Source organism: Bacillus rossius, chromosome 7, assembly GCF_032445375.1.
Source record: "Bacillus rossius redtenbacheri isolate Brsri chromosome 7, Brsri_v3, whole genome shotgun sequence".
Classification (NCBI taxonomy): Eukaryota; Metazoa; Arthropoda; class Insecta; order Phasmatodea; family Bacillidae; genus Bacillus; species Bacillus rossius.
Genome location: NC_086335.1, coordinates 56859300 through 56880601, shown reverse-complemented (window position 1 = coordinate 56880601; position 21302 = coordinate 56859300). Strand labels below are relative to the sequence as shown.

Genomic DNA, 21302 nt, shown 5'->3' with positions numbered 1-21302 from the left:
GGTTGACCCAAGGTCACGGCCGTGTGAAGTGGGTCGCCAAGGGGGGAAGGGGGTTGTTCTGCAATGGCACGGGAAACGGAGACACGGATCACGTAACCGGAGACGGATGATCTCCCGAAACACTTCACTATCGCGTCTGCTGCTTCCACAATGCAAGGAAACGTAACAAATGGCGACCAGTGAGATCGCACTTCGAGGTTACGAAATGTTAATTTAATTTAAAAAAATATATATATACAGTAAAGCCTCATTAATGAAAACCCTGTTAATAAACACTCTTATTAATACAAAGTGTTTTCACAGTCTCTAGAAATTGCATATGATTATAGTGCAAAGTAATATGTTAAATACAAAAGTATGATTACGTAATACAAAGTTGTTATTATTTCAAGGATAAACAGTTAAATGTAGTAAAGAATTGTTAATACAAATTTGCCAGAATAATGTAAAGAATCAGTGTGAAGTTTCATATGTAAAAATACTGATACAATTGCTTTGGCTCGTTGTTGGTCAGGGGAAAACGCTTAGAAATGTTATTCTTTGAAAATGTTGGTTGTTAGTCGTTCTGTAGGTAATTTGTAAACCTCCGCTATATTCTTGCCTTACAGCCTTTGAAGCGTAATACAGTACGAAATATTTTTCTGAGCCACAGGTGTAGCCATCCTAACTCCTAAAATTGTATTTCGCAATCCCTAAAAGAAGTATTTTTGTGTGGCATAAAATTGTGCAAGTTTAAAATTATTTAAATTTGATTTAGAAATATAATAAATTTTGTGATTTAATTTTTTTTTATTTTTTTAATACTAACCTCATTATTGCTAAGTGACAAAATTATGGTTCCTTCAGGTTTGTATATTTTGAGGTTTGACTGTATTATGCTTGATATCCATAGAACGGTAAGAATTTACATACATAATGAATAAAAACGACAAAGTAATAATAGAACACTAAATATGCTCGTGCTTAAAGAAAACATTTTTTAACGTATTTCGAACATAAACAAACTTGGCTATCACCGCAGTCAAATAAATACTCAGCTTCTATCGGTCACATGGAGCAACGCAAAACGGAAGATCTCAGCATTGCCGAGCTTAATGCGTACGTGATCCGTCTCCATGTCCGTGCTATTGTATAACGTGCCTTAGCGCTGTCACGCTCGTGTGTATGAAGATCGTGGTTTAGATCCCAATACACCCCGGAATGACTCATTTTTATGAGCACAGAGACTGTACTCAAGCTGGCTTGGAGTTCCAGTCGCCCAATTAGTATGATTCCATGAAATCGTGGTTTTTTACTAATAATTTGGTTTCATCAATTTAATAAATGTGTTTTAATGTTCTTTGAATAATATTTTAAGTAGGCTAGCTTGATTTAAAAGCTGCACGTCTGGTTTTAACGGTATGCCATAGATAAAATACAAGAATGAACGAGAAAGATGAATGAATACACAAGCACACAGAAAACAAGCGGAAAAAATCAGCCGATGTCAAATGTTAAACACATAACAGGAATGAAATAGTTGGTTAAAAAATAATATCACAGCACGGATAAAAAGTGGGCTGACAACAACGAGGCCATTGTAATATATTTCAAGTTACCGAAACGTCGCAACTGTTTGTGTTAGGAAGCCTTCTGTGTTCGTCTGTGCCGTGGTCGTTGTGCTGTCCAGAATATTTGTTTTGTATCATTGTTGGGGTCGTCTGTCTCCTTTACTTACTCTATGGTCTGTCTGTCGCTGTGTTAGTCCGTACATTAGGTTCTTGTTAGAACTGGCTCGTTGTTGTCAGCCCAGTATTTGTCTGTGCTGTGATATTCTTTTTTTTTTGCGCAGGTGAGAAGAGCAAGCGTAAGAAAACCGTTGCACTGTCTTCTGTTTATCCGGAGACTAGGAAGTGGAAGGACAGCAGCTAGCTGTTCTGTAGCGGATGATTGCGGTGAAGGGGGAACTGCGGGTCCGCATGAACAAGAAAGGGGGGGGGGGAGAGGGGAGCGCTGCTCCACCGGCCTTTTCGGAAGCCTGCGGCTACGACCGCGGCCGGACATTGCCGAAGGATGGTCGGGTGTTTCCCGAGCGCGCACGCGGCGTCTCGCGAGCGACACGCGTCACTGTTCGCCGGTGCAGCGGACCGCGCGGTGCTACTTGCAGGAGCTGGTCGATAGCGCTGAGGATCGATACATCGAAGGGCGAAGTTTTTTCACGAGAGAAATGGGGACCGACGCCGCCAACGAAGAACGCGACGGGTGAGTTACAGCTGCACGTCTACGGCCAGGCACGACGCGACGTTTTGTCTGATAGTAATTAATTAACTTCCGTGAATTTTCGCCCACACAGAATCGCACGCGGCTCGACGAGACAAAACTGTCGCGAGTAGACTGTTTGATGGCTGCAGTGTTCTGGGCATGCGCGAGTACAAACAAAATTTGTTTAAGTCATATTTAAGTTTATTTACTCTATGGTAGTGTGTTTATAGCTTACTAGTACTGTTTTTCATCGTTGCTTTAATTTTTAGTATATATTCACTTGTAAAGAATTTTAACTGATTTTTTTTTTCAAAATGGAGCTGGCTTGATTAGTATGTTTAGTACAAGAAAGACCTATTTTATATAATCCGTGAAGGAGTATCACGACATCAATTTTATTTCAAGAATGTGGGAAGAAATGTGAAATGACGTAACGGAAATAGCCTACGGTGTTAAGAGAAGACTATGCTAACCTGTTCACGTCGCGTCTGATTCCGTGTGTGCCCGGCCTAACTCATCATCTGATATTTACGCGAACGAACTGGTCAACTCAAAGGCCTCCAACTCGCATTCCAGAGGACTCCTGTTCGAATCCCAACGTCTTGCCTCTCCCCCCCCCTTTTTTTTTTTTCACTCCAACCCACCGGTGGTTTGCCGAACACTCCAGCGCGTTGATTACCAACAATCGCAGAAACTTGCGGTACTCTACACGCTCTACTGAAACACGCGCCGAATTTGATGATTACGAATCGACAGGCGGGTTGTGTTTCTTATTAATCCTCGAGACTTTGTAAGCAACGGTTTAAATCCAAGACGGTGAACGTAAAACATTATTTTGTTTCAGTTGTATACATATTAGCGTGTCATTTTCTTATTTCAAGTTTATTTTTTTATTGTCATAATTGTTTAGACTAATAATACTCTACAACATTTTACGTCGTCAGTGTGGCTCTACGTGTGCATTGCCGTAGAAAAAACAAATGAAACCATAGCTTAACAAAACATAACTACTGTAGTAACAGTTTCTAACCTCAATAATTGTTGACGTTGAACTTCAGTTTTTGGTAGGTTGGGCTCTCCCAACACATCATCGCGCCACTGTTCACACTTGCTATTGTCAGATTAGATCACTAAACTTTTATTCCCTTCACAGAATTGAGGATCAACGTAGCACCCGTGAAATAAGGCCCGGTCTACAATGACACGTAAACTGAGACGGAACTACAATAGCGCGCAGACGGAGAAGGACTCGTACGGATTAGCTCGGCAATACTGAGCTCTTCCGTTAACGTTTCTCCGTGCGACCAACTGAAGATCTTCAAATAAATAACCATAATAAATTTCTGTAAGAAATAATTGAAAACGTAATTTAACATTCCTTGGGTTGTCATTTAGTTCTTTATCAGACTAGTTCAAAGGAACATTAATTTCTGGTTAGGACAATTTAGTGTTGCAAATTGCTTTTGTTATTTTTTATTTATAAAGTGTTCATGAGACACAACCTACGGTTCAAATTCTTGATCAATTTTTGTTTACTAGTCTTGAAAATAATAGACGTTAATATACTTTTGTATTAATTTTTAATTAAAATACATAATCAATAAAATTTATGTAATGTAAGGCTTCAATAACATACCATATATATGTATGTCTGCCAGATACGTTTTTATTCATACTATAGTTTTATAATCTGTATTTAAAAAGCCATGAAATAAAATTTGAAAACTAGGGATTTGGCTCATATGATTTTTACTGGGAAAATTTTTTATAACAATACATTTTTAACAATGTTACATTTGTTGATAAACTGTGTTTGCATTCTGTGGATATGAGTCAAGTGGAATATTTTATTTTAGTACAGTGAAAATCCCTAGAGCAAGATGTTTGAAGCAGGACTAACACGAACACACACACACATACACACGTGTAGGCACACACTATTAGTAAAAATCTGTTATTTGAACAACAGCAAGTATAATAACTGAAGACTCTGCAAACGAGTTATTACTGGCTACGAATCAGCGTTTAAAGAGTATAATTCACTGGGGAATCAGTAATAAACCACTGTCAAATCAGTGACATTTAGTTATTTTAACAACGGATTTAGTGGAGTAGTTTTGGAATGTTTGGAGTGTCATTCCACTGATTTTGATCAACTACAAAAATTTTGAATTTTTAGTTGCAGTCACTTTCCCTTAACGTAATGTCGTCTTCACCGTCTTGAAAAACAAGGTTCGCCAGATTTTACCTTCGACCTTTCGCTCATTACCATCGTGTATAATAGCGCTGTAAAATATGCAGCGATGTTTTGGGAATTACCTGACCAGCGGTCTCCAACCCGCGGCCCGCGAGCCACTAGCCGCCCGCGACAAAGTCTCGTCCACCGAAACGTTCAATTGCAATGCAAGTCCAGAAGCGGAACTGGGACGTTTACTTTTACGGGGACATAATAGTTTTAAGATGGAAAATATTTTAAAAATAACGTCTTTCAAACAACATTGTTAAGCAAATCTAAAAATTCAATTTCAAAGATGGTTTTGCTAATTTTTCTTTCAAAATGTTAATACTTTTTTCTAATTATACTCTGGCTAGTTTTATAAATTACTAGCTGAAGTAACCGGCGTCGCCCGGGCTAAACACATAATTTAAGGAACATTATTACCGAGTTTCAAGTCTGTAGGACATACACTTGAAAAACGGGAAATTTTAATTTTAAGGTCCCATTGATACACAATCTCGGATCATCAAGGCTACGCTTCAGCAAAACCTTCAGCTTCATTTTGTGGGAAGGCAGGTAACCCCTGTGCAAGACGTGACGGACGCACAAACGATAGCGCAGTACAAATTCAAGGCACGCCATCTATTGACACGGTTCTAAACTAAACTGTTTTTAGCGCCTTTAGTTCGCTAGCAGCCGCGAGCTTCACTAAGTGTATGGGTTTCGCCAAGGAGAAGGATAGAAAGTTGCCAAACCTCACTATATGACCGTGTGGCGGACATAGAGAAATGGCACAAACTCACTGCTTATGTGTGCATGACCTACTTCCTATGATTTACTATTATAAAACTTAATTGATCCCTTTTTCATTCCCTTGGAGATGAAGTTTCATAATTATATGGAGTCTGTGTCACTCATAGACCCATAAACTATCTATTTGGAAAAAATCATGTCGAACCGTTGCTCCGTTGGTGCGGAGAATAAGAACAAACAATCACATGTTTAATATTAGTAGGAATTACGATTGAATTCTGGTAAGATCGCGTCATTATAGGAGGCAATAAAGCATTTAAAAGTTTTTCTAATACGATATCACGAATTTAAAAAGCCATTGATCAGCGCTTTAAATAGTGATAGCGAAAAAAAATTTTTTTTTCCCTCGTTAATGTCCATATTTTTGACAGAACAATAGAAAAACAGGGAAAATAAAAGTGAAATCGGCCGACCATGGAGCCGTTCTGATTCCAACCTTCGCAAGTAGGGAAGCCTACAACTCACCTAGTTTCGGTTCCCTGCAAGAATTTCCGAAGATTTCCGAAGTTTTGCGTTTTGGTATTAACGCCACTTCAACCGTTAAATCAGAAGTTCAAGCATGTTTTGACTGACCTAACCTAACCTAACCCTTCGATTTTTTTTTAATTTCAATTTTTGAGAGAAATCCGAAGTTGCACGAACGTGGTAGGGAACCGAAACTACATGAGTTGTAGGCTACCGTCGCAAGTACGAGGCGGACTGCTTCAAAGATAGACGTCTGGTGCATCTCGTGACTGCTCACCAGTTTCGATGCATTCTATAACCGATGCAAGATATCTCTCCTATATTCGCTTCATGCATCAATAAACCGATGTAAATTAAACTTTAAAAATAAAATCAGCGTATTTATCCTTGTAAAATGATTTTGTCATCCTAATTGTGGTGTCAATGACGAAATTATTTTACCTACATTTGTCATGTTTTTGTAGCTATAACTATTACTTTCGTATATTTATTTTTATAATCTTTGAAAAATAATGGTTGGCATGTGAAGAAAATAATATTAAAATGCCAGTATTTATTTTATACTTTTATTATTTTGTCATCAGGCAAAATTATGACAGACAAATCCTTGTGGGAAAAAAAGGTTATTGTAATGTTTGAAGGATGTGTGGCTGTATCTGTACGACTTTGGGCGGTCCGAAATAATTTAGCTGAGACAAATACTTTAGCTTTGATTTTAAAAAAGGCTAAAGACGAACCATCGACCTAAATTTTCGTTTATTTACTACAGAGGCTTGCGAAATTTGCGTTATTTTATGATACATATTTCTAAGAACTCTACAAAATCTTTACACAAATAATTCTGTACTCGTATATTTCGTGATTTGGTTATTTGAATTTTGTAGTATCTTTTTTTATTGGTGTCTCTTTCGGGGCTTGTCATGATCCAATGAGAACGCAGTTAAAATTTATAATTGTACTCACTCTAGCATTTTGCCATGGAGGGCATTTCCTATTTCTCTAAAATTTCTTTCTCCATCGATGGGACTTCCAAACTCTAAATCGCACGCTGTACAGAAACAAAATATTCTGTACGTTTACAAAAGCTATCTTTGGAAACCAGTTGCCAAGAAGTAGTTTGTAATACTTCAGTAAAGGTATTGTATATTTGTGCAACACATGGCTATGGTTATTTTGGCATATATGAAATACATTTTTCAAAATAATACTGAGAATTTCGTACGAAAATTAGCGCATTATTTTATATTTCAATTGATGATTCATTCAAGCATAATTTCTTTAAACCATAGGAAAAATAATCGAATATTCAATAATTGGACCTTTATTTGTTCTATTATGCTTATTACGTACGCAGTTAATACTGGAAAGCTGTCCAGGGAACTATTTACAATTAACTTCAACTACTAAAGCTCAAGGCATAAATGCCCGGGTAAGAATACGGACCCAGTATTATTGCGAACACTATTTTGTCAGTGATACAGTTTTGTTTCATATAAATGTACAAATTTATAAAAATCCTAGTATTCATTAATATTACTTTTCCATTTACAAAAAAAAATTACGGTGTGATTGTGGGAATGATCATCAACGGAGACCGAAAAAGATTTTTTTTATATATAATTTAGACTACGTGTTATTCATCAATGTTTAGTACTATCGCTTTCAAATACAAGCTGCATTGTGCATTGCAATGAAAATAACATTTCTACAGTAGAAAAAAAATTACCAAAATTCACTGCAGGTTTGTTTTCTAGAGTGTTTTCTTTTGACATTTTAAAAATAATCGGTGATTTTAACTAGTGAAATGTTATTTACAGACAATTTAGTCGATGAGCTGTTGCTGACTTGTAGATCAGAGGGAAATCACATCTAAATCAGTGCATTGTAGTCATCGAGATAAATCGTAGGATTCCGCAGACTGAATTGATGTATGTTTCAACAGTTCTGCAAACAGATTTACTTATTTGGTGTTGTTTCCAACAATTGGAAATTTAAAGAGAAGTTTAAAAAATGCACTAAAAAAGGTTTCGTGGTTTAAAAAAAATATATTGTCAATATACTCTCTACCTAATATTTTGCGGAGAAAACTAGACCATATTTTAGTCTCAACCAACCCAATTTAATATCAATAGTAAAATCCTGCTACTACTAATAAACTTATTCGTGTAGCCTACAATACAAAACTACTTAGACCATATTTTAGTCTCAACCAACCCAATTTAATATCAATAGTAAAATCCTGCTACTACTAATAAACTTATTCGTGTAGCCTACAATACAAAACTACTTAGTTATCGCCAAAAAAGAAATATTGGAAATAGTGAGTATTGGCAATTTTTTTTCTAGTTGCCTCAAAACCTTTTTTTCCACCGGTGTTTGCAAGGTTGGTTGTGACGTGAAGGCTTTAGGTGTTTCCAAGGTTGGTTGTGACGTGGAGTTTTTGGTGTTTGAAAGGTTGGTTGTGACGTGGAGACTTTATGTGTTTGAAAGGTTAGTTGTGATGTGGAGACGTTTGGTGTTGGCAAGGTTGGTTGTGAGTGGAGACTTTTGGTGTTTTAAAGAGGTTGGTTGGGACGTGGAGACTTTAGATGTTGGCAAGGTTGGTTTTTTATGTGGAGACTTTTGGTGTTTGCAAGGTTCGTTGTGACGTGCAGACTTTCGAGATGAGGCATGCGAAATGAGGTTGAGGTATGTGGAGCGGTGACGGAGTGCATTTCGTGGGCTTCGTGGGAGCATCTCGAGAAAACCCCATCCGGCCAACGATAGCAATCGTAACTGTTCACAAGAAGCGAAAACCTACGTACGCCCCTTCCCCCCTCCAACAGCGTCCTCTTCTCCAATCGAGAACGAACTCTGATTTCAATGTTTATTTTACCTTTCTGTTACTTGCGATGCTGTATAGTTCATGTTCTTTTATTAAGATCTCAAAGTCGACAAAGCATTCATTTGATAAGAAAATATAATTCTATTTGTGGTTAAAATGCTATCGAACCGTGTTCAAATAAAATTATGTCGTTTGAAGAATCTGGACTGATTATACCGCAAAACAATGGCAATTGCAACATTGACATGTAATTTTTGCAGAAACAAACGTTTCTGCCATGTGAAAGCAGTTCAAGGTTGATCTTAAAAATGACCACGTCATAATTTAATTTGATCTTACATTACGTGAACTATCTAGCTATAACTATTTTGACCATGGTATAAACTTTTGTTGAACTGCATTAATGCCTGAAATTACTGTTTGCTTTTTTTTTTTTTCGTGTAATGCTTTCGGCTATATCGCTGTAAGAGTAGCTGTTGCATAGTTTTTTTTTTCCTAACGATTATTTCACAGTTGCACGTGATCAACAATGGTACGCGTGCCATTAGGCCTACAGCGATGCCAAGTTTCGACATGTGGCTGAAGTATCACAATGGCGTGAAAGAGGAAACCACACGGGATTCTAAACCGTGAATCAAGGGTGTCAGCTTCAAGGCCGTCGAAGGAAGCGTGAAATTGTTAACGCTGCTTAACTTTCCCAATAAATTGTAAAAAGGGGCGGACAGTTTATGACTGTGACGTCTTTTAAAACCTTGGTCTCACTCGCCAGGTCGGTTTTTTTTCTTCGGGATAATTCTTATGGATGGTTTACTATACAAGCATTGCAAAGACATTTTTTGTTGTAAAATATGTCCCCAGATATATGCTATGGCATAGTGTGGCTCATCCTTAGTTCGCAGTATGCTTTTAAGTGGGCATTTACTCTTTTCACAATGTTAGCGCTGTCCTTGTGAATTTGTGTTCTGTTGCCAGATTTACGCCATAGACCGCAAAACGTTTTACACACAACTGTGTAACTTAAATATATATTTTAATGCATCTGAAACAATGTATTTTATAAAAGAAATGTTGGATATAGAATTTTGTAAATACATTTTCTTTCTGTCTTTCAAGAGCATCATCTGATGAAATTCATGTTTTACTTCTAAGGAGACGTAACTGAAAGACGCCACCTTAATTTCAATAATTTTTGTCAACAAAGGGGTTTTTTTTTTAATTTTATATTAAACATTTTGGCTACGTTTGAGAATAGCACGTAATTTAACGGAATGCTTTGTAATTAAAGTGATCGATTGCTACAAATAGTTTCTCCTGTGAAATAACAATTGGTAGGGGCATGCATATTTCGCGAAACGATTTCGAGGCTATATGAGAGTTCAAACACTGTAGCATCGTCTGTGTTTCGTGACTGGGTGAGTTTCTTTCAGGTACATGTCTACTGTAAGAGCACCAATCACAGCAATTCATTGCCGAAGCGAACGCGTCCTGAATGGCTAGGTTCTAGCCGCGCCGATATCACCGACGTTTCGGTCGAACTTGCAGTCGTCATCTTCAGAGTAGCTGTTAACTACCTACCTTCAGGATAGCGTTGCGAATAGGTGACTGCTAGTTAGTGTCGTGTATCGTGACCAAGCGACGCGTTGTGTGCGGTGAATCGTTACATTTACAACATTGACGGGTTATTTATTCAAATATGGGATTTTATTTTCTGCCTTGATGTTGATTACATAAATGTAAACTACGGAAGGTGGAACAGCAAAAAGGAACTACTTTGTTATACTACGGCCGCTTCTATGTACGAGGCAGGTAGGGTTATAATGAGGAGGAAATTATTTTTTTAACACCCTTTTATTAGCTTCGCCTGTGTGTATCTATGTAACGGAATCTTTGAACGCGATTTTCACCCCATTCAAAACGTTGGATTAATTTGAATATTTGTACACTTATCCAAGGACCGATGACAATGCAATAATTTAAATAGTTTGTCCCATTAACCTTACCAGGATCTTCAGGATTAGCGATTTTTTTTCATATCTGATACCCGGTAGTGTCTTTGTGCCAAGTTCCAAGGCGCGTGCTAAGACATGCGTACGGCTTGATTTTTGAGACAAGCATACATATGACTACTGGCAGGATCCACTAGGGAGTTTTGTTAAATTAAAAAAAATTGGTTGTCTGTAAAGTCGGTTTACGGACGATAGTTTAACGCGACGTCATAACAAAACATTGATGAATAATGATTGCATACTTTTATGAATAAAATGGAATCATTTTTATTGAATTATCACTATTTTGTATGGATACAAAGAAGTAGTGAAATGAACTTTTCAATTTAATTGATAAATTTACTTTTATTTGTACTCATTAATTCAAATGTGTTTATTACTTTAACGAAGAGGTTATTTTAACTGTTACTTTTATACATGTTTGCTATTTAACTTCTTCCAATCTGTGTTATTCTGTTAAGGATAGGACGATGATAGGAAGAGTAGGAAACGAATGGGAGTGTTTCAAGTTTAATGTGCCTCGAAAAAGTCAAATCGATGGTTGTTCCAATCGAGTGGAAGATAGATAGATGCGGCGTAAGCGTACAATGAGCGTAACGGGACACGACGTAACGGGACAATGTGCGTAACGGGACGCTTTTTCGTGCGTGCAACTGGGTTCATCGATTTATTAGACGTCACGTCAAAAAAAAATTATAGTTCGAAATATTTGCCCCATTATTTGTGGTCTATTGATGATACAGTAGTACTACCAAAGTAATAGCTCTGTACTCTTTATAGTTAAGTTGCTATAATTTTCTCATTGTCTTCGCCGGACCCCGTGCGTGACCGTTATTCACACCGTCCGGCCGCGCGCAAGAAAGGAAGAGCGCCGATTGATTGCAACGTGCCGGCCACGTGGATCTGGATGCGCTCGGGTCAGCCAATCGGTCGGCAGTCGTGTGACCTGGTTATCGCAAGGTCAAGCGCAAGGGGGAGAACCGACGATCTCCGCGGGCAGATAAACGGAGTCCGTGGGGCGCCCCGTTGATCACCTGGAGTTCAAGAGGAGGTGTAGCAGTGCTCTTTCCACGTTGTCCGTTATCGTGCATTTGAAGTGGCTTCAGTGGTCCGCGTGAGAACGTATATGGACGTGACTGTTTGATACGTCACGTCGCGTCGTCTTAAACTCGTTGTTAAAGGAAAAGGGGGAGGATATATATATATATATCTATATATATATATATATAAAACCAGATTTTTTTTAAAGATTTGGGTGAAAGTTTTTAGGGACTCCAGCGTGGGACCGTCTGAAACCCAGAAAGAGTACAAATTGAATTATGTAACATACTGGAAAATTGTAGGTAGCTACCATTTATATTGAGGGCAGGTAAAATCCAGGTTGAACACCTATCCTGCGGTGATAAACCAAGGTAATTTCTCGACTTGAATTAGGTACCTACCAAAAAAAAATTAAAGATAAAAATTTTACAAAACGAAATGGCTTACTTATTGTCGGATCCTTAATCTGGAGAGAGAAAAAAAATCAAATCATGTTATGCTAAGGAATTGTTTCGGTGTAATTATTTTTACAATGAAAAATCTTTTAAAAGAGAATGATCCCCCCCCCCCCCCCCTCAAGAGTCCAATACAACATACCGTTTCACGAATTAAAATGTTTACCTGTTCCCACGTAACTGATAACTTACAAAACAAAAGTTTTTTTTTACGATCTTAATTTTTAAAAGGAGAAGATACTCATAGTAAAATACTGTACATTACTTAATTTATTAATTTACTTTTTGCTATGCACACAATATTTTCCCCACATTTTAATTACGTATATTTAAAATTAACACAATATTTAACAGCCTCAATATAAAATGTACTCTGTAGCCGCCCCCCCCCCCCCCACACGCACACACACACAGACCTCACCCTGACTACGTCCCTGCTGGCCGCCGCACGAGTGGAATAAACAGTCAGGTCGCAACAAGCAGTAAAAATCCCGTCAAACTCACCTCGCCGCGAGAGAAATTCTAATGTGTCGTCGTTTTGAGTGCAATCAATCATATTGTACTGGACCAGACGTGGTGGGCGTGGCATATTGTTGTACCTCCTCACATGTGTACATATATACTCATGTTACAAACAAAGGGTGTTAATATGTTTTTTTTTGTTTGTAATAAGTAAACTCGGAATATACTTTACCTCTCTCGGAATTTCTTACTACAAACCACAACGAATTTAATCATTGTAGCAAAATTATTTCATTGAACTAATCGGGGCTAAAAATCTTTATTTTCTAAATATTTTTGTGGCAATTACGAGTAAACGTCGTTTTGCCTAAATTCATTTAGCCTAAAATGTTATTTAGGCAAAATGACTTTAGGCAAAATGACTTTAGGCGAAATGACTTTAGGCGAAATGACTTTAGACAAAATGACTTTAGGCAAAATGACTTTTAGGCAAAACGACTTTAGGCAAAACGAATTTAGGCAAAACGACTTTAGGCAAAACGAAGGTGGGGAAACACGATTAGGCAAAACGATTTTAGGCAAAACGACGCGCCTTCGCAATGAGTAGGTACTACCCTCAATTATTTCAATGTAATAATTTTGCTACACCGACAAAATTTCCTGTGATTGTAGAACTTAATTCACTTAAACATAATTCAGTCGTTTAATGTTCTATCTTAAATAGTTTCTCTATTATTTAAAAATTTTTAAAAGTTGTTCAGTCCCTAATTCAAAGACATGCAGGTACTAACCTTGGGAAGCACGCTAGACAATAAGTCGTATAGAGGTTTTTAACTTATTTTGTTGTGAAGAACCTGCATCCGTATTTTGTCGGTCGAATCCAGACACACACTGTATATCTTACGTATTTAAATCACAAGTAAACCTAATTTTCGAGTTAGCAGAGTCTCTGTGTAATAATTTTTGCCATAATGTCGACACTGTATTGCTTAAATAAATTTAAATGTGAAGGTCGGATACAAAAAAAAAATAGTTGAAACGTGACATCAATAAAGAAATGTATTTTGATTTATGAAAAAACTTTTTCTGTTAAAAATCTGTATGTACCCGTATTCAGCAGGATACCACAGATATCTACTTTTGTGTTTGTTGGTGTGTGTGTGTGTGTTTAATGTATATAATATTTCAATGCTATAACTTCATCCAGCCACACTTTTATCATTCGTGATTAGATAGGAACACGTGAGTAATCGAAAATTTCACAATATACACCGGTGATAAGATTAAAGTTTTGAATGTACAAGTTCAAAAGGCAATTCATTTTTTTTTATACTGTGCTTTATTTTGTAAAAAATTACTTCCGTATTTTATATGGCTTTTTATTTAATTTTAAATTGGAAAATTATTGAAATTAAACATTCAACTAGTTCCAAAATTTGACTGTTCGATTATTGGAAAAGCAAAAATCTTTGAAAATGGTTTTATTGATCAGAATTAAACCAAAAATTAGTATAAATGAAATAGTAATTATTTTACTGTAATTTTTATGTTCTTTTAATAATAACAGTACTTATATTTTTAGTTTCTGAACCAAGACATAATTACGAAAACTGCTTCTATTGATAAAATATAAAGTGCAGAATCACAATATTTTTCTTTTTAAAAAATATATTTTGCAATATTTTTTACTGCTTTTGAAAAAGTGCAACTAACAAAAATAAATTTAAACAATAAAACGCATGAGTCAAAGTGAAATATATTAATTTTAATTTTATTTTATATAAATTTAAAAAAAACAATATGTAGGTCTACAAATTTAATGGTGTATATTTTTATAATATTATATATTTTTCTGTTGTTTTTTTTTTCTTTCTGTTGTTGCTCAGTAACGTAGTTGGTTAAAGGCATGGACACACCTTCCAGGTCTCGGAATCTGTACCTTGCCCCTTGTAGCACGTGATTCACGCGTTAGTGTGGTCAGCAGTAGCGATTTTCCGGCAACTCAACAATCCGTGTGTGTCTTACTTGTGTTTTATTTCTGTGGAAATTTTCAGCACTGGCTACAGACTTCAGCTTATCTTGCTAAAACCGGCAGCTTGAGGTCTGGGTCAGATGTTTGCTTGTCAGCGTGAGAGAGCATTTCTGTGGATGACTCGGCCTCACTGGACTAGGTTATTGCAAGTGTGTTGTCTCTGGTAAGCTTGCCGAGAACTAAGCTTGCGGAGCGGCAGTCTGTAATGTTTCAAAAAATTAATAACTTCTAGAAACTTCTGGAACTATACGTTCCCCAACATTCCAAAATGATTGATCAAACATTTACTCATATTCCACGCGATGAAAATGTTTCGAATGTTTTTAATTCAATGCATTCAGCATTGAACAACTTAGAACTAATATCATGCTAAGCCTAATAAGGTAGTTACGAATTTTTTTTCGACCTGCAAACACAAAATGTAATCCCCTGCACTAATACGTGGTCGTATAAAGAATTTTTTGGACCAAGGTTTAAGATCATTTTTAGAAGGTTAAAAATAATTTTGAACTAATTTGATAGTGTGCGTATTAAGGAAGTTTTTAATTTTTATATTTAACCCCCTAATTTTTCAACCCTTTCCAGTAATAATTCTTATCATCTAAAATAGTTTCAGCCAAACATTTTAGATAATGTTTAGGATCTTTACAATAAATTATAACGGTTATCTACTAAAAGATGATTCTTTTTGTCCTTCAACCCCTGTTTTTTACACCTCTTGCAGTAATGGTTGGTCGTATAAACAATTATTTCAGATGATAGTTGGTCACATTTAGAAGTTTTACAATAAATACGAACGGATTATTTGATAGAGTACATGATACATAAATTAAAAAATATTATTGGATTTCAACCCCGTGTTTTTCAGCCCCTTGCTACCTTATTATCAAAAATGTTTTCAGACAATATTTATAAGAATTACGAATAATTTGAACGGATTTATATGGTGTACCTGCTAATGGCGTTATGATTATTTAGTCATCCAACCTTTCTTTTATTCCACCCCTTGCAGTTATGGTTGGTCATATCAAAAATTTATTTTATCAATTATTTTTGTTACTCTAACGAGATAAATTAACTTCATAAATATGTGATCCTTATCATATTATGGGAGTTATAACGATTTGTATTTTTAATTTTTTTTTTTAACTTTCACTTATTCAACACCTTTGGTCAGATTGTTCCCGATCGAATTCGACTGAGGTTTTCCATCACTTTAGTTTATAATCTTTTGGAAGTAATTCGTGCAAAATCACGTAAATTATCGTTTCCATAAATATGTTATATATATATATATATATATATATATATATATAGTTGAAGGTGGCTTTGCGATGTATGGACCATGAAACGAAAAACTATGTCAAGATTTTCCGGAAGTTGCATCATGGTAACATCAACAATCGGTAGTCTTTCTTCGAAATCTAACTAAAACACACAGCTGGTATGAAAATCTTTTCGCGACAAATACATGGTCCTAATGATAGGGTATCTGGTCATGGGCAGTGAGATGGGAAAGTTGATAGTTGAGAGGAATTTTCCCGAAATGGCGATGAAAAGCAACTTAGGAGGAAAAAAACACGTGCAATGCAGCCGACCGTAGTTCAATTCAGGATCTCTCGATGATTATTATAGACTACACTGCAAAAATTGTTGTACTTTTACAAGGAAAATCCTGGAAACTCAGCTGCCAACGGTATCACGTGTAAAACTGCAAGGCAGAGCTTTGTAAAATAACAAATGATACAAAGCTCTGCCTTGTAGTTTTACAAGTGATATCGTTGACAACTGAATTTCCAAGGGATTTTCTTGTGAACGTACAAAAATCTACAGTGTATAGCACTTATCATTTGTTTATATCTGATATTCCAACAGACACATGATTTTTGTTCGACTTTTTTAATAAGGAAAAAACACTGGTGTAATAATATCAAGACAACTACACAGTCCTCTCCAGACTCGATAAAATCCCACCTGTTCATTGGCTCACGGTGCTTTGACTACGTAATCAGCACGGAGGTATACTTATTTTAATTTTAAACTATTGTGAAATGAATACGCGAATGTTCTTACAGAAACGGATAGGCCTATCTTGGCACCATCGCAAAATAATTAGCTCTATATTTTTATCACGATGGTAGCATATAGCCGGATTATAGAGATTACAGAGAGGAAGAGGATATACCTAGCTGTTATGTCGTATTGGAAATATTTGTATTTATTTTCATAAGAAATAATTGAGTTAATCTTAAAACCGCCATTCTGGGAAGAGGAGATAGCCTGTCGCTTATTTGTTATTATTTAGACTGCTTGGCTTCACTTTCGATAGTACATGCTCCATCTGGACTCCTCTGACATCTTCGTTCTATATTCGATCCATCTCGTTGATTTTATTTTACCTAACATTGAGTAAGTGTACTCAGTAGGAGGGGTCCGGGCTAGGGAGGGACCTAGGTGCGTCTCAGGCCGAAGCCTATACGCCTAGTCATGCTGGGATTAGCCATGCAGGGAGAGGGTCGCATGCATCATGTGCTTTGTTCGGGGATTGACCAGCAATGGCAACAATTAGCGCCGTTATTAACTCCACTATCTTAAAACTATCTTAGGTAAGACCTGCATAGACACAGGGAAAACCCTGGGCACAGACATGCGGGATGCAAGGGCATGCATTACATAATATCGTAGGAGTGTACAGGATACGAGGATGGCATGGATGAAGTTCTCCCCGTGTTACACTCGATTAAAAATTTTTTTTTTCCTAGCCTAAGTTAATCTAAGTGTGTAGGGGAGGGTCCAGGTTAGGGGAGGACCTAAGTGTGTCTCAGGCCGAAGCCTATACACTCTACCATGCGGGTTTTTAACCATGCAGGACAAGGGCGCGTGCATCGTGTGCTTATTGGGGTTTACTGGCCAGCCATGGCTGCGATTGGCGCCATGACTGACGCCCCATTGGTCGCTTAAAGCTAGCTAATGTGACCCAGGTAAAACCTGCATAGACACAGGGAAAACCCTGGGCCGGTTCATGCGGGGATCAATTAACATGCATTACGCAAGCAGGTAACTACTGGACAAGAGGAAGAAGGGTCCAGGTAAGAAGAGTTGGAGGGGCTGAAAAATCAACCTTGGTGGAATTGGGAGCTTGGGCCTTGCGGCCCGCATTTAAGTTGGGAGCTCCTGGGTTATTATTAGCCAGGGGCGCATGCACCACCAGGGGCGGGCGACTTCACGTCAGCCCAGCCACAGCTGCCCAGGCAGCCACAGTTAAATCAGAAGTGGGCAGACGAGCCAGTAAACCGGCTCGAACTGCTGGCTCTCGGAGCGAAAGGCAGCCTGACGTTGCGCCATCTTCATCTTCCTTCTTCAGGTCAACAGCAGTACTTTTCAAGCCAGGGTGGGGGGAGGGAACCAACCTCGCCACCCAAAATCCCCGAGACGGTTGAAGGTCGCGCCGCTCGAGGCTACTGCTGCCACACCTACAGCAGCCCCAGCTGGAGGTTCCTGATGTCTTCCTTCAGAGTTCCGATGCATTTCAATTCCGTTGCGCGCGCAGCAGTTCACAGCTCCGCAAGTTCCAGCCCGCAGTTCGTCTACACTTCGCATTTTTTCAGCACATCGAGCTCCCCTGCGGTGCCTTCGCCGACGAAGCTGCTTCCTGCCACGCGCCGAGCTGCATTCAGGCTACCTTTCACCCCGATAGCCGTAATAACCAAGGTTAGTAGAAGGGGAGGTTGCCTCAGACGCGCGCGCATCTTTCTGCGCAGGCAGCGAAGTGACGTCACGTGCAGTCCACCGCCTCGACCTTGCTCCCGTCCCGTCCCCCAGTCAAGACGCGCTCGCTTTCACAAATTTATCTTTCCGTCCCGACAAAACTGGACGCACTGTCATAGAGGCGATCTCATGACACGCGTACTTCTAGTTTCATCTTCATGTGCACGACGAATTCAACTACTTTATGTGTACCTCGCGTGTGTGTTTAGAGTTTTATTTCCTAGCCTGATAAACGTCAACTTGTGCAGTGTTCGGCGTTTGAACGAATATTTTATAACATTAATGCAGCTTCAATACTAGTTTGCTGTGTGGTAAAATGCCCGGGACTGGGTGTGCTGTAGCTGTTTGTAAAAATCGTCGTGAAAAAACAAAAAACGTCATATACCACAGATTTCCAAAAGAAATTGTGTTCAAAAGCCAATGGGTGCAACACTGCAAACGACAAGATAAATTCAATCCTGATACGTCTTATGTTTGTTCAGATCATTTTATGGTCGAGGACTATGAAAGAGATGTACAGGCTGAACTGTTAAAAACTGAACCGAAGAAAGTTTTGAAGAAATCTGCTGTACCATCTCTAAAATTGTTGTCTAAGGATCATATTCACCGGGAGGATACAAATTCTGTAGAACGTAATTCTCGGTACAATTCAAGACAGAACAAAATAATTGCAACAGAGCTGATAAAAGAACCGCAAGAAATAAGTGTAATTGAATCTAGCAGCCTCAACGCTAGAAATAAGGTTGAAAATAAAGAAGAAAATCTGAAAAAAGAAAATGAAATTCTGAAACATAAAATATTACTTTTAGAAAATAAACTTCTCTCAGACGCCAAAAATATTAAAAAATTAAAGAAAGAAAATAATAACCTGAAGGGAAAGAATGTAAAAGATTCTAAAGAATCAAAAAAATGTTTCCAAGTGCTGTCGTCGTTGTTTACGAAAAATCAAATAGGGTTGCTTCTTGGAATAAGGAAACATGTGAGGTGGACTAATGAAGAAATATCTTTGGCGTTCACATTAAGGTACGTTGCTATCTTTTTCTGAAGAAAAAAATGAATATCCCTTTGCCAGGTATATCCACGCTTCAGAGGTGGGCATCATCTTTGGAAATGCGTGAGGGCCTACTTCAGCACATGTTTCAGTATCTTGAAGTTGCCGGATCAAAACTGATTGATAAAGAACGCATAGCAGTCCTGCAATTTGACGAAGTTAAAGTAAAGAGAACTCTGGAATACGATGTGAAAAAAGATGAAGTTGTCGGACCTTTTTCATACATGCAAGTTGTAATGGCTCGAGGCTTGTTTTCTAAATGGAAGCAGCCACTTTACATAAATTTTGACACAAAAATGACGAAAGATATTCTTCTGTCAATTATTGATAAGCTTCGTGGTGCAGGATACGTGGTGAAAGCCATAGTAAGTGATCTTGGGGGAGGAAATGTAGGCCTATGGAAGGAAATGGGAATTAGTACAGACAAGACATTTTTTAACCAACCTAGTTTAGAAACCGAGAAAATTTATGTGTTTGCTGATCCGCCACATCTTTTGAAACTCATCAGGAATTGGTTTTTGGATACAGGGTTCAATTTACCTGGTAACATACACATTAATAAAGGACCAGTCGAAGCCCTTATAAATGCAGAAGAATCCTCAGATCTCAAAATATGCCACAAACTAACAAAGACACATATATCGGTGGAAAAAACGCAGCGGCAGAATGTAAGGAAAGCAAGTGAATTATTGTCACGAACCACTGCTATCGCTTTGAAAACTAAAATGCCCGGAATGGACAAGAATGTGGCACAAGCAACTGCAGACTTTATTCTCCTGTGTGACCAATGGTTTGACACCATGAACTGTTATATACCCCGTAATATTGGCGAACCATCCCGAAAAGCATACGGCCAAGAATTAACTGCTCAAGACGAAATTTTAAACAAAATGATTGAAACAATAAGTAAATTGCGTTGCTGCGGGAAAAAAACTATGCAACTTTTCCAGAAAGGTGTCATTGTGTCTACGAAATCATTACAGCTTCTTTACAGAGATCTAAAACTGACACATGGTATTAGTTACATATTGACCCATCGTATTAATCAAGATATTATTGAAAATTTGTTTTCGCAGATTCGCACCCGTGGAGGATTAAACGATCATCCCACGCCTTTAGATGCACTATACCGCCTGAGGATGATAATTTTAGGGAAAAACCAAGGTGTGCTACGGACGAACACAAATACGACCGCTGCTTCAGATGACACGGAATTTGTGGCAAGCAAAGTGCTTAAACTTAGCGGTCTTTTTGATTCAGTAAGTGAAACTGAAAAATCAAAAACAAATTTTCTTAAAGAAGAAGGCAAGTCTGAAGGAAACGTAACTGCGGATGATATCATTGCAACACAAACAGAATTTAAATTTTCTACCGATTTAGAAGAAAATGCTTTTGAATACCTTTGTGGTTGGGTGGCAAAAAAACTCAAATCAGAGTTCTCCTATTTAGAAAGTAGCAATGAGGCGAATACTCTAATACCAACTGAATCATCGTGGGTCAAGCATCTGTCTTATGGGGGATTGTGTATACCGTCTGAACTATGGTTACGTCAAGCAAAGCAGCTTGAGTGTGAATTCCAAAATTATCATGGTAAAGAACTTCTAAAAGGCCCAGGCGTCGTGACGAAATTGGTGGATAAGATTGCTCCTTCCTTAAATAATATTCCAAAGAAAATTATCAGAGCCTTTGTTCTTCAAAGAACATTCATAAGGATGAAGTGTCTTTCAGAAGAATCCCGAAAATCTACCAAGAGAACTTCTGGTGCCATGTCAGACGACGGGAGGAAAAAAATTAAAAAATACAAAAAAATTGTTACATGAAGTACTTAGGCATTTAAGACCTGAATTTGTATGCTGCATTAAATAGCGGACTTCTAAAGTGACATTCGGAATATTTTATTAGGTCTAGTTTTGATCAGGATGACCA

At 37.7% G+C, this 21302-nt stretch overlaps 1 protein-coding gene across 1 annotated transcript in view; it reads left to right on the top strand.

Moving 5' to 3' along the window:
• The first annotated feature begins 2107 nt into the window (after positions 1-2107).
• The window catches only part of LOC134534570 (facilitated trehalose transporter Tret1-like), a 55719-nt gene continuing 36524 nt past the window's right edge, over positions 2108-21302 (top strand). The window contains 1 exon segment of the mRNA XM_063373052.1: positions 2108-2241. Within this exon segment, the coding sequence (XP_063229122.1) occupies positions 2207-2241 (35 nt within the window). The 5' untranslated portion in view covers positions 2108-2206.